The sequence below is a fragment of the Syngnathus floridae genome, chromosome 11 (genome assembly GCF_059516105.1).
Source record: "Syngnathus floridae isolate MCC-2025c chromosome 11, RoL_Sflo_1.0, whole genome shotgun sequence".
NCBI classification, from domain to species: Eukaryota; Metazoa; Chordata; class Actinopteri; order Syngnathiformes; family Syngnathidae; genus Syngnathus; species Syngnathus floridae.
Genome location: NC_142423.1, coordinates 10738969 through 10753658, shown reverse-complemented (window position 1 = coordinate 10753658; position 14690 = coordinate 10738969). Strand labels below are relative to the sequence as shown.

At 42.3% G+C, this 14690-nt stretch overlaps 1 protein-coding gene across 2 annotated transcripts in view; it reads left to right on the top strand.

The window, feature by feature from the left end:
• Positions 1 to 14690, top strand: part of cacna2d2a (calcium voltage-gated channel auxiliary subunit alpha2delta 2a) — a 94341-nt gene that overhangs the window by 69871 nt on the left and 9780 nt on the right. For both annotated transcript variants that reach the window (XM_088388851.1, XM_088388850.1), the window contains exons 9-22: positions 4948 to 4998; positions 5599 to 5698; positions 6833 to 6994; positions 7976 to 8086; positions 8882 to 8960; positions 10035 to 10084; positions 11865 to 11954; positions 12034 to 12102; positions 12644 to 12718; positions 13005 to 13079; positions 13161 to 13232; positions 13410 to 13481; positions 13590 to 13651; positions 13906 to 13982. In XM_088388851.1, the coding sequence (XP_088244977.1) occupies positions 4948 to 4998; positions 5599 to 5698; positions 6833 to 6994; positions 7976 to 8086; positions 8882 to 8960; positions 10035 to 10084; positions 11865 to 11954; positions 12034 to 12102; positions 12644 to 12718; positions 13005 to 13079; positions 13161 to 13232; positions 13410 to 13481; positions 13590 to 13651; positions 13906 to 13982 (1145 nt within the window). The remainder of the gene's footprint in view (positions 1 to 4947; positions 4999 to 5598; positions 5699 to 6832; positions 6995 to 7975; positions 8087 to 8881; positions 8961 to 10034; positions 10085 to 11864; positions 11955 to 12033; positions 12103 to 12643; positions 12719 to 13004; positions 13080 to 13160; positions 13233 to 13409; positions 13482 to 13589; positions 13652 to 13905; positions 13983 to 14690) is intronic.

Below are 14690 nucleotides of genomic sequence, written 5' to 3'. Positions count from 1 at the left end.
TAGCCGATACAATAACTAATATGACACGTTCATACATTTATTTGGGTTGACAATTTTAATGGCCCTCCCAAGGAAACGATGCGGCCCGTACCAAAAATAAATTTGACACCCATGGTATAGATTAAAACAAATTCCAATTCCATTGTAATCAGCTCTGTGAGAAAGTCTCCCCTGTGCTAAAACGCAGTGTTCCAAACAAAGCTTTACATCAGTGAACAAGTGGGAAAAAAAAAAAAAACAAGACTACTGTGTGATCTGTCAGCATGTCGTGTTCTGCGACAGCACTTTTGACAGCACGACAGGGGGGGAAACACGACCTGAAACCAGATGAAGAGGGAGGAAGGGAGGGATAGGTGTTGCTGACAAGGTGAGGGAAGTGCGGAACACCTTGTCATCAACATGTACCCTTGCTTTCTTCCACCTCCTCTGGTTTTCTGGTATTACCTTGACTAGAGTTGCAGGTGAGCTGGTTGCTTGCACCCTAGAGTAGTCGCCAGTCAATCACGGAGCACATATGGACAACCATTTGCATTCACATTCAACAGACTTCAATACGTCTGATTAAAATTGAATATGAATTTTGATTTTGAGAAGAGGCTGGAGAACATGCAAAAGGCTTGACCAAAGATTCCAAGCAAGAACTGAGGCTGGCGTGCTAACAATTTCCCTAAAGAGCTGTCTTTCCTTTGGTTCTCTGTTATTATTTCTCTCACGATAGGTTCGCCTTTGATGATCACTATTCCCTGTTGCCTAGCAACCCGGCAATGCTGAGCGAATGTCACCCCATGTCAGGCCGTTCTTGTGTGATTACGGTCTCTAACTGTTCTCTTAACTGCCACTCTCCTGACCCCATGTCGGGCAGTGCACGGCTATAATATTACATGTACTGTAACGCTAAATAAATACATCTGACCGTGTCAATCAACAGTGACATTTTATAAAACCTTGCATTAGATCACCTTCCTTTGAATGGGATGATGCACCTTACTGTGTGTCTGCTATCCTGGCATTTCAAGCAGTAGGGGAATTTATACACTTGAGGAAAAAGAAAAATCTCTAAAATGAATTTCAAAAATTCTACAACCATACTATTTTAGGCCCTAAACACACCACGCGGGATAACCAATGAGGAATGGGAGAAATCCGGTCATACCTTTACGAACTCACTAATTGTCGTTGCCCTCAATGTGTCTCAATGCACGTGTGAAAGCCCCAAATTCTCTACTGCCCCTGATTCATCATTCCCAAAATAAAAACATGTAAATATGTCCACAAACACTCGTAGTCATCAACGCAAAGTGTGAGAAATAAACGACAGACAACATCTTTTCTCCTGCAGGCGCCGTCCTCCTATATTTTTATCTTAATTCAATCTTTATTCGCCTGCCACATCCACAGGAGCACTAAAAGTGCAGCAGTCCATAAAATAATAAGCCCATCAGCACAGCACAAATCCATGCAAACACACACACAGACTTAGACACACAGCCATTGGAAAGTAGTCTTACTGTGTTATCGTAATTCTCTTCTCCCATTGCCACGTGATTAGACTGCACGCATATAGCGTACACATCCGCGTTCATGCCACATAGCAAATTTGCACATTATTCCAGTGGACACAGTCGATGTTCTATAAAAGCCGCGACATATTTGTATAGTACATCGCGTGTTGTCGTGAAGGTGAACGCCGCCAGCCTGACATTTAATGTTAAAATCTATACAATTGTGACACGCGTTCCTTGCTCTGCCTCCAGTAAGGTCCACAAATAAGGTTTGCAGTGAGCATAGTGGGGGGGAAAAATTAAATGTGTTGTGCACTTGCCGAAATAAAAAAAAATAAAAAAATTAACAAGCAGGAATAAACCGAATATGTAATGTGGCTCCTTGGGGGTCATAGTAGAAGTTTATTTGAGGGTTTCTAATTACCGTAATATGAGTGTTAATTTCTGGGAGCCCGTCTATTTCAATTTGCATTATATGTTAGCTGAACGAGTAGATTTTCATCGTAATGTTGTTTGGTTTGAACATATTCATGCTTAAATAGCCCACGTTTAATTCTCTTTTGTTTTATGTGTAAATTTTAGTGAGCGTGACAAATAAATAGCCTCTTTGGAGAACTGCACAAGTGAGATTAGTCTCTTAGTTTCTTGACCGTAAAAGATTGGAAACAGGCATTAAGGAATACTTTAAAAGTGTGGTATTATCAGGAGAAATTTACATATTTAAAAAATAGTAATGATCTGTTTTTGTTCATTTTGGTAGTAACTTGCTCATTTTGAGCAGTCTTTGATTTTTTTATTTATTTTTTTGCTGGTTAATGCCCGGGGACGTAGCATAGCATCGTATTATGTTTGTACATGATACTTTCAGTTCAGTCAACTTGAACTTTGCCCTCGCTCACTTATCAAGTCACGGGCGTAGAAACATTGATCTACATATAATTGTGTCTTACATTCGCGTATTGTGAGTAGCAAATAATTACCCCGATTTAAATGGAATGCTCAACGCTTTGCTGAATGGGTTGGGCTGCATAAACACAATCTTCCATGAGAGCGACAACCCCACTATGCAGCACTTATTGTATTGATTAGAACAGTACCACACTGCGATTTAAAAAAAAAAAAAAAAAAAATCATGAATTGTAATGAGACGCTTTGGCCAAACACTTTCAAAATTGACAGTGTGTGATTGTGTTCATTGCTTTTTCTTTTTCTTTTTTTTTATACATTATGGACGCCGCTGCTTTTAACCTCCTTTCACTTGCTGTGCTACCTCGTTCCGCTATAGTGGAAAATAATTCTTATCTTGATTGTAAACATGCACATATACAATCATTTGTAAGGCTGATGTTGTTGTTGGGAATATCTATAATAATATAATAAGAAATAGCTTGGCTCGATGCCTTGGTTTATCATTTGATCTTTGTTAGATTTTCATTTTTGCATTGCTGGAATGAAAAATCACTTCAAACACACCCACGCCACGGGATAATCGGTCAGGATAATCTTTCAGCGACATCTGAGAAACAGGCCTTTGATGAACTTTGATCACAGGGGGGGGGGATACTCAAATTTGTCGGTATGTGTCGACCCGGTTTAAGAAGCTGGTACTCACGGTGTAAATAGACAGAACCATTAAAGATGTCAGATATTATTAAACTACCTCACCAGATATGGCCGAGCAGCTCCCTGTTAAATGATTCGTAACTTTTAGCGAGCTGACAGCGAGGCCTCGGGCCGGTCGCTGGCGTCTAACCGCCTACGGCCAAGAGGTTCGGTTCAGTTCAATTCAGCATCGGCCAGGTCCATCTGCTTGTCACCTGGTCTTGGCACGCAAGAGTCTGGGTAATGACAGGGAAAGAATGGCGTCGGTGGGTTGGAGCTGCGAGGTAATTACTGACTGGAATTCATGCAGAAACAACACATCTGGAGGCCGTGTCTTTCATACTGTCATTTAAGATCTTTTAGCTTTAGCATGTTGCAGCAGGGAGGGTAACTAAAGCAAAAGACCAAATATGCTTGAGAATAAACTGTTTCATAAAATTTGCAGAAAATTTGATTGCAACTAAAAATGAGACCTGTATTGTCAGCTATTAATGTAAAAAATAAAATATTCGTGTGCCTATAAGGGGCGTGGCCTAGTGATTCAGTTGTCTGCTGTGATATCGTAGCATTTGGCGCAGGTAGCAATGACCTCAAATGACTATTGCCTTATAATTAACATTTAGCCCTTTCAAAAAACTTCCCATTAAAAGTCCTTTCTGCTCAATGAGAGATGAACTGACTGTAGAAGTTAATGAAATCCTGCAGTCGGTCCACTGGGCGTTCTGTTTTTCATCAATTGGCACTCTATCTGCGGATTGGGGCGCCTCCCACCCAAGAGCCCGAGGCGGCTGAGGCGAGGGTCATGTTCTCACCACCGTTTCCGTCATACAAGCCCCCCCCCCCCCCCAAAAAAAAGAAGCCAAGTCGCCGCTGTGCGAGTGAAGCCTCGCCGTGCCTCCTTCTTTTCTTTAAATTAAGATTTCGGTTAATTAAAATGATAAAGTCATGCATGCCGATGGGCCTGCTGGTTCCAGACCTGATTACGTGCACCACGCAGTCATGCCGAGCCGCGGAAGTTCTACCTTTGATGTGGCATCGTTTATTATTGAAAATAATTGGATTCTGCCTCGATCCTCACAGCCTCCCTCCTACGACACGCTTACGTTTCGACCATCTTTGCTGTGACTCAGTTAACGAACCTCAATGCTAGGCTTGCAAAATTACGTTTCCCGGAAATTGATGGGAATTTAGAAAATAGAAGGTTGGGGGGGGTCACCGGCCAAGCCCGGTGGGGGGCTCGTATCAGCTTGGCCGAGCGTGAGAAATGAGCCTCGACGGCCCTGCGGGCGTCTGGCTTCCCTCCACGCTGATAATCAGCAGAAAAAGAGCGCCGCTGATTACTCTGCCCAAGACGGTGACTAAGTGCAGCTTACAAACTCCTTCAGCCCAAACTCGTCATCTCAACAGTGGCGCTAGCTATTGTAGCTACCAAATAACAAGTTATATCGCAACGAGTATTGTTATACAACTGGCAGTATATCATTTTCAGACTCAGCCATCCAAACTTAACCAGAAGCCGATAAAATATCTTAGTCACTAGAAAATGTTGTTGTACCCTTTGATGTCCCTCTACTATTTCTATAGTATTGGTTATTGAGTAAAGGACCGTAACCGTGTTGGTTTGAGTGGCGCCGCATACGCCACCTATTAAGTCTGCTAAGCACATAAGCCTTTTTCACTGTTCTCTAGCTTAAGTGGGCTCAGCCGCGGTCACTGGCATTATCGCGGCTCAGTCTATTTCAACTTTGACTCTTTTTTTCCTGCACGTTCCCTTTTTTCCCAAAGATTACAGAAACAAATTAAATGCCAGGTCCTTTGTGTCCTTTATTTTTCTTCTGTACAGGTACATTCAAGGCGCATCCTCTCCAAAGGACATGGTCATCATAGTGGATGTGTGAGTATCTCTTTGCCCTTGTCTCATAGAAAGCACAAAGGGCGCTAGTGCCACCTGTTGGTTCATGCAAAGCCTCAAGGGTGAGCAAAAGCGATGCCACTTGACATTAAGCATTTCCTTAATTTGTAAAAGCTTTCTAAGTTATTCATAAATTACACACCATAATACCTAATGCTGCTGTAACAATGCAGTAAATTATAATAGCGAGTGGTAACCTGTTACTCGCTAAAGTCACTGCTAGTTACCAATCACACAAACTCATGTTTCACAAAACACGTTTTATCATGTTTGTAATGTGATATAAATAGGTTACAATGACAGTCATATGTTTATAACCTGTTTATTTCATGTTCATGGATGTATGACCTGGTTATTGTGTGGGCATCCTGCGTGTTTAATTTTTTATAACATGTTCATGATCAGTTTATAACATGTTAATAACTGTTTGGAATACTGCCATTTGTAATTTTCTTCCTGTTTCCACTCGTAATCACAGTCTTAACATGTTTATAGCCTGTCTGTAATGTTTATAACGTTGTTCATATCATGACACCCAGCAATCCTTTCTTTATTATTCTAAAAGTGTTTTCGTTTGTGCAGGAGTGGGAGTGTCAGTGGTCTCACTCTCAAGCTGATGAAGACCTCCGTCATCAAGATGCTGGATACACTCTCGGACGATGACTACGTGAACGTAGCCAGAGTCAGTAGACGCACACGTACACAAAACACACAAATGCAGGCTCACAGGAGGCAGTCGTTAAGAAAATACGTGGCATGTTCATTAAGCAGGTGTTAATGAAGCGAGTAAGAAGTAGTAAGCAGGCTGCGTGCTGGGAGTTTATGTTGCTCCCCGAGGAAGCTCCGCACTTTCACTTGTTATAATACTTTGCCATACGGGACGGCGCCAGTCTTTCACTATGCTCATTGCCAGAGTTTCTATCCAGACTAACACATAGGATGAGTATTCAGATTTATCCTATATTGCAGGATTCACACGTATACATAGGCTTGCTTTTTAGTGACTGTTTGGACACGTCCATCAGTAATCCCCCATAATCCACTGCATTTATCCACTGTATGCTGCCAAATCTGCACAAAATGAGCATAATAATATTGCGGGGGAGGGGGGGGGGCTTCTGATTCCTGCCATCTGTAAAGAAGGTAAAGGCTTATGGAGTATTGACTTGTTTACCAACACAAAAATGCAATCACATAGGAAATAAATGTAAAAATACAGTCGTTGTATTATGTGAGAAAAGAACAGCTTTTTAATGAGCTGAAAATAGACATTAACTTTATCACTTTATTTGGTTTTGTAGGTAGTTAATCTGATGCTTAAATGAGCCATTAAGCTATAGATTTACATAGTATTGCACCAGTGAGGCCACTTATTAACTGCCAGATGGCCGCGGCACGCCCACCAGACTTGAATTGACGCAAAAAAAACGGCAAGACTTGCATTTGTCATTGCCATATATTTTTTGGAGAACAACAAAAAGCATTTTTTGTTGGTTCCAAAAGTGCAAATTTACTCACTAGCCCAAATATGAACTCCACGTACAAATGTATACAACTAAAGGATAATTGTCTGTATGAGATGAGGCCCATTATGTTACCTTGGCTGAGTTTCTCTTTGGTGTTTTGTTACGAGTTGAGGTGCACCTGTTCTTTGCTTGCAAAGTTGTAATTACCAGCATTTACTGCCAGCCTGAGAGTCGCAGGGCAGCCTGCATCTGCGCACACGCCCACGTCTGCGGCCGTGTTGCCGTACACACTCGCGCACAGCGACAGATGCTGTTTTGGTCTTATCTTTGTGTTCTTTCCTCTCATGCAGTTTAATGATGAGGCCGACGCTGTGGTGCCCTGCTTTAGGACTTTGGTCCAAGCCAACGTGCGCAACAAGAAAATCTTCAAGGAAGCCGTCATGCACATGCAAGCCAAAGGAACCACTGACTATAAGTCTGGCTTCACGTTTGCCTTTGAGCAGCTTCTCAACGTAAGTGTGACAAGGATTGGATGCAACTGTTCCAAACCGAGCAGTGCAACAAAAAAACATTTGTTAAACAAAATTCCCGTCAATGTACAAAAAAATGTAAATATGGTTTGTATGTTTGCATGCTACTCTAAATTTAAAATCAGTTTGGACATTTAAAAATTGTCGAGCTTGCCGTTGGTTTGCAGGTAAGTTGAAATCATTCCCAGTTGTCTATTGGACGAGAGAAGCGGGGGTTCACCCTAGACTTACTGCCATATTGATAATCATTCACTAGTCCACTGCGCGGCCTATCCGCAGTCATATTACCGCAGACAAATCTGATTTTGAAGTACAGTGATGCTCTCATCCTGTGTGCGTGTCTTTATTCATCGCTATGTCGGTGACACAGGTGCAACCCCCCCCCCTACCCTTCTACCACCACCACCACCACCCCGCCCCTTTTTCCGAGCTCCACATGTTGCCGTGTACTCCAGCCAGCCAACACCCTAATGGGCTCCGATGGGATGATTGATGAGCTCGGCCCAGCAGAGATCAGCCTCTCTTTATATTCCTCTGCTGGCTTGGAGGCACACAGCCAAGTGTGGCTTATTCTCTCTCTCTCACACACACACACACACACACACACACACACACACACGCTTCTACTGCAAGAAATAAAAACGGCCCTTTTAATAGCTGTCTGCAGCATCGTTGCTCTTATGACTGGTGGCAGAAGCCCTATCAAATATGTAATTGTGGCGATATTATTTATCATTATTAGGGGCTTGTCAGATGGCTGGCAGCGGAGTCTGTGGCAGCTGCTGCACAGGCAGAAGTATGGCTGCGACTAAATCCAATGTTAAGAACAAAAATGATGCGGAAACTGCGCTTACAAAGTGGTCTCTTTGGTCTTTGTGGATTCAGTGCATTGCAGATTTTTCAGATTAATGCATTGCAGATTTTGAATCACCTCAACTGCATTTCTTACTTTCCTGGACACAGGAGAGCAGCGCTCCGAGGGCCAACTGCAACAAGATGATCATGATGTTTACAGACGGCGGCGAGGATCGAGCACAGGAAATCTTCGAGAAGTACAACTGGCCCAACAAAACGGTCAGGGATCTCACATGGTGTCCCTGAATGTCTCTATGCTCTGACCTTGCGTCATCGGCACACGAGTCGATCATTCCCCGGCTTTGTCGTTTGTGTTTGTCTTTGCTTGTCTCGTTCGCTGTCGGTGTTAACAGCTTTGACCCGCTAACTAATTAGCTGCTTTATCACCAAAAGCCTGTTGAAAAAAAATATAGTCGGCGGCTGTGTTCCCACCTCCCATTTATCCCGCTATCCATTACTATCTACTTGTGCACCGACAGCTATACTGTCATACAGTAATAATCTGTATTCCGACAAGCGCTGCCGCGGTTCTTTGTGATGCAGCCGCACAAGAGGCGTTTTTTAGGCTAATCTAATCGCACTCCACATTTGTGTGTTTGTGGCACATGACAGCAAAGCTAATGCTTTCTATTCAGGTGTGTTGGATCCTAAGGTATCTTTCTGTACATATTTAGCAAAAAACACTCTTGGATTTACTGTTGAATATTATTTTGCCTTTTGGGGGGCTTCAACATGCCTTTTTTTTATTTCATTCCAAGTATGTGTATCCTGGTGAAAATTGGTGTATTATTGGGAAAAGAAAAAACATTCAGCTGACATTTGTTTATAATGATAATATTTGTTTATATAATAAGTTTATATGATAATATTGAGCAACTTTGTCAACCTGACTGCTTTCTTGAACAACCTATACTGACACAGTAGAGTATCATACAAATATGAATGATTCCAAGTTTGATATAGTGTATGTATTTTGATCATTTATCTTCAACTGCAGATTTTTTCTCCCTGCAGGTGCGTGTGTTCACTTTCTCTGTGGGTCAGCATAATTATGACGTCACCCCACTGCAGTGGATCGCTTGTGCCAACAAAGGTACATATGGAGTCTATCTCATGAAATGTTCTTAGGAATTGATTCTAGATTCAGAGATTCATGAAAAGACCCTCCCATCTTATGAATGGTTAGAAAAACTACATATTTGATTTATTGTTGTAATTATCAGAAGGTGTCAATTTTTTTTTTTTATTGTGAGCTTTGTCTTGGGTACCGATTAATGTTGGCTACCGATTTTATCCCCAGATTTACGATGGTGGCGATTGATCGTGAATTAGTATTTACCTTTAATTTGCACAACGTGATTTAACTATGGATGCATTATCTACAAGCTTTTAATAGCAATCAAGTTTAAACTTTAGTAACGAATAAACTGGAAAAATAGAAAGTTGTACTTTTGACTACTCCAAAGTAGACCTTCTTTCCTCTCAGCTCAGATATTTCTAAATGTTCTCCCTTTGACGTGTCTTGTTTGTCTCGACTTATTCTCAAAGCTCCTTTATGAAGTCTTGGGAAACTTCAGACATATCTCGTCAGACATTATTAATTAGCAGGAACGGCGTTTGCCTGCAGGGTTATTAGCTTGTCATCTCCGTGTCAGGCTGAGCCCAGTGCCAAGGATTACGATTGCTTGGCTTTTCACCTCCGGAGCGATTAGTGCGCCACTAATGTCTGCGCCAACATAAAACAATAGCACAGACGGGCGCGTCTCTTCCGGGAAGGGTCCTCTTCACGACTTATTTTGCTATCTGACTCCAACAGAGGCAGATTCTTGACATACGAGCTGACCAATGTCTGTGTCTTGCACATAGCTGATACAGTAAAGTAGCGCTCACACTTTCCGAGTTTTAACTTCTGGACACACACACGCCCCACAACACAGGATAATCGCTCAGAATAATCTTTTGCAGACATCTGATTATTTGGCCTTTTTTTTTACAGATGGATGGATGGAATAAAAGCAAATTTTAAATTAGCATTTGTTTACACTTATGCTAAAATTGAAATTCAGAGAGAGGCTCAGCTTCTATGCAGTATGTCTGAAACCCAATTCTTTGACTCGATATTGTGGTTGAGCTGTGACTAGTATTCATGTCTTCTTTTTATTTTTAGGTTACTACTTTGAAATCCCATCGATCGGAGCCATCCGAATCAACACCCAGGTGAGATTTACAAGATTACAACAGTACTTCATGAAAATGAATGAAGATGACTTTTGAAGAGGCTCATTTGCTGCTGCGTTCCCCTCAATGGTTACAGCACGCTGATATGCCTCAGGGCGCTTTATAACACAAAGTCTTCTCAGGTGGATGACTTTACAATGGGAGCTATGGTGATTCACATAAATTAGGCTCTGACTTCTCTTTGATGAGAATCTTTTCTTTCACCCTTTTGCACACACCGCGGGTTCCCTCTCACTCGCTTGAGGCATGGAGGGCCCTGTGGAGAAGCTCATTGCAGCTGTAGAATTGGACTCGTGCACCAACACCCTTTGGAGCCGCAGATGCCTCAACACAACACTGTCAACAGTGACAGACGGCTAGAAATTAATCTTAATCTTTGAATTGACTATTCCCACAAATAAATACACTTTCTCATACAATTCTTGGGCAAATTCCAGTTTTCAATTTGACTGCCCTCTACTAGCGAATTCACCCAAATGAGACGCAGGTATTAGCCTAGATTGGCGAAACTAAATCGTGAAACTCTATTATTTCCATTTATTTTTTTATCCACTATTTTGTGGATTATCCGAAAGTTAAAAATGCCTTATGATGATAATAATAATAATAGTCGACACCAGTTTTAACACAAAATTTGGTATCTATTATAACAGGAAGCCCAATTATTGCAGGTTACGAGCATCTATCAATACCTCTCTGCCAGTGTCAATCAAACAGGAGCATTATTCTCAGAATCCTATCTTTGCCCTAGTAGACTTCCTGGCATGATGCAAGATATCATGGAGATAATGGCCACTAATCACCGAGCATGGCTGCTGTGACTTTATAGGGCTCTTGCTCCTTGACGCGACAAATTTGTGCTCGCTATCATTTTTATGTGCCTTAGATTGTTCTAGCCAGGCGTAAAATTTCCCCTATATCCCGTGAAAAGGTCTGACTGTCACTGTCCTGATGGAATATCTCCCCGTGGCGCGTTTAAGCAGACTTTTATCGAGCTAATAATAGAATAGGTTACGCCTGTCAGCGTCTCGCCGTCCGGCCGATGAAAGCAAACAGTCAGGAGCTTGACGCCGAAACAGGCGTGTGCCCGGAAATGACACTCACATGTATTTCAATGTGCGCAAAGGTCAAAATTTACAATCATATTTCTTTTGTTTGCATTTATTGTATCATGGAAAAAAAAAATGCTGTTTTTTTTGTTGTTGTTGTTCTATATCAGGACTGTCATTTTGGTGGGTATCACAAAGTCAACGCGAGTTTCACCATCTTGTCTATGGAATCTATTGAACCGTATGTCTTTTTATAGAATGCAATATAATAAGACACCACTGCATATGTATACAACCCAACAAAATGTCAACTTTTCCACTGACTGGGTTTGTTAAAAAGGAGAGCTCAGCATATGACAGCAGTTCTATTCCTAACACCTCACCTCAATTCACAATCACCGCGGGACTTTTGTCACAATGCCAGCAGCGTTGACATTCGAGCCTCTGGGGAAAATGGCTGGCCCTGTTTGCACATCATGCCTTAATGTGTTTTTAATAGCTCCCTCATAATGATGAACTGTAGCCTTAAGTGGCTTGTTGAAGCTTTGCGCTGTCGATGACCCACTGCTTTATGTGGCTACCCGGCAAAGAAGCCCTTCTGGTTTTATGGATATTCGAAGGCTGTTTTGTTTTAACGCCAAGGCGAGCTCTATAAAAGTCAAGCGTGTGTGTTTTACCGCTGCGCTGCTGTGTTTTTACTGTGATCTCAGGAGTACCTGGATGTCCTGGGGCGACCCATGGTGCTGGCCGGGTCTAAAGCCAAGCAGGTCCAGTGGACCAATGTCTACCAGGATGCTTTGGTGAGAGCAAAACACACAGAGAAAGAATCTTAAGATGAATTCATGACTTTGTTGATGGTGTTCCATTTTGCTGCGCTAGGGTTTGGGTCTGGTAATCACAGGGACCATGCCGGTCTTCAACCTCACTGCAGATAACTCAAGCGCGCAGGTACACATGACATTAAGCTTAGATAAAAATTGGATTAAAAAATATGTCACTAATTTTTTTTTCCATTCGCTTAAAACTGTCGATACATTTTATTCCTCTCAGAATGATTAATCCATCTGCTTCAGTTTCCTCCCTAGTCATACTTAACTACTAACCGATATGCAACTTACCTACATACAGCACATTACTTTCTTCCAACCTACTTAACTACATTTCTACCTGCCTTTCTTAAAACATAGAGTACTTGGGGGGGGGGTATGAGCTCCAGCGGTTGTTGTGCTCCAGGCTAACAGCGCCTCCTTGAGGCAATAGCTGTCATTGCAAACAACCTTCTCGTTACTGTTATCACCCAGCCGGCACTTTGAATGCGTCTTGCAGCATCCTTAAGCCCAGTATTTACTTTGAGCTTATCACCGGAGCATAAAGCAGATAAAAATGATAAGAGCGAAAGTAGGTGCTAATCAGATAGTGGCCCGTAGTGATAACTTAGAAAAGCTTCTTCAGGCTCAGTCTAATACTGAGTGTGTTCTGCCCTATATAGAACCAGCTCATCCTCGGAGTCATGGGTGTGGACATCGCAATCAACGAGATCAAAAAGAAGACACCCACGTATAGAGTGAGCATGATGGACACCTAAATACTTTAGTATAGATTACTCATAAAATGTTAAAGAGGTGAACTTAATTTAACTGTTCATTGTTTGGATTTGTTTTTATGCTCAACTTTCTGTTCTCTAACAAGGAGTTCAAAAGCAAATGTCACAACAAAATGGTTATAGAACAGCAAGTTGTGCAAAAAAAAGTCAATTGAGTTCACCTATAAAAGCAAATTGTAGTAACAGTAATTTACTGTATGTCTTTACACGTGAATGATGATGTCATCACCTTTTTTGGGTCACGCAGCTTGGGGCCAATGGTTACACTTTTGCGACTGATCCCAACGGTTACGTGCTGCTACATCCCAACCTGAGACCGAAGGTATGTGTGTGTGCGTCGATAAAACTGCAGAATCTCAATTGGATGGTTTATTTATTTTAACGCATTTGTGCTCTCGAGCAGATCATCAACTTCAGGGAGCCCGTCACTCTGGACTTTCTCGACGCGGAATTGGAGGACAGCAACAAGGAGGAGGTAAGAGCAATATGCGTCATTCATCATCTCATTTTTTCACATTTCATTGCATTTCAGCATTTCACTGTATGTCCAGCACATATTTGACCTATTAAAATAATCAATTTTGGTTGTTGTATTTTGCGGTTTTAAACATCTCATGTTATTTAAACTGTCTCTCTCTCCGTTCCTCCTCAGATCCGGAGACAAATGATTGATGGCAAATCCGGGCAGAGGAAAATCAAGACGCTCATTAAGTCGGTTGATGAGGCAAGTCGTCAATACGCTCATGTTTTAAAGCAGTTCCATCATTAATGCCTTTTCCGCCAATTACGCTGGGCGGGACACCATGTGACACCATGCTGTGTTTATCCGCAGAGGTACATTGACGGGGCCGTGCGTACGTACACGTGGACACCGGTGGAGGGCACGGACTACAGGTAGCCAGGCCATTTATTTATACTGGGCTGACCTTTTGGGAATCGGTAGAAATGAGCCTCCTGCTACGAAGCTGAGGACAGCTTTTGTTACCATGAACATTAGCGGCAGGGGATGGCTACATGTTGAGCCTCGAGTGTCCAAAAAAAAAAACTATTACAAATATCAGACGTTAGCGCTAATCTGTGCTTATGCAATTCTGGTAACTTCTCCGCGCAGTGTGCTTTTGTGTGTTTCTAATATTTGTGCATCTCAGTCTAGGGTTGGTGCTGCCAACATATAGCGAGAACCATATCAAAGCCAACCTTAGTGACCAAATCCTGCAGGTGCAGTGTAAGTACCCTCTCACCACCAATGAGACCACCCTTCTTCTCTCTCTCTCTTTCTCGCTGGGTTCTCTTCCCACTCTCGCTCGGTCGTTCACATGGGACTTTATCCAGCGAGGTCTCCAACGTCATTGTAGGGAACGGAGCGACTCGCCTTTCTCTCCCTCGTCCTCCTCCTCTTCCTCTCGATGCTCCTTGATAGGTTGGATCCAATCTGAGTATCCCTTCTTCCTCACCCTTCCTTCCTCCTGTCTCCATGCTGTGCTGTTAAAAAAAAAAAAAAAAAAAAAAAAAACGGTGATGTTTTTTCTTCGCTTCGGCTGAAGAAAAAAACGAACTGAAGAGACAGAAAGGTGAAAGCTATGTGACGCCCGGTGAAAATAATGGTGACTTTGTGCTATTATTTTTTATTTATTATGATTTCCCTGCCAAATGCTCTCGCCTCTTCTCCACCGAGAAATGATTCTGAAGCGTATGTGTTCCACTATTGTGGTGGGGGGGAGAGTTGTGAAAACACGCATGCTTTTCACCTCCTTTTGGTGCCTTCTATGATTTTCTTTGCCTTCTGTTGTATGTGTGACATTGTTTACTTGCGTGTGAGCTTTGGAATCATTCAGCACATAAACTCCCACAAGGCTCGAGTGCCGGGCTGCTCATTTGTGGGAGTTTGGGTTTTGTGGGTCCGAATGGGGACACATTGTTGTCTTTCTCATTC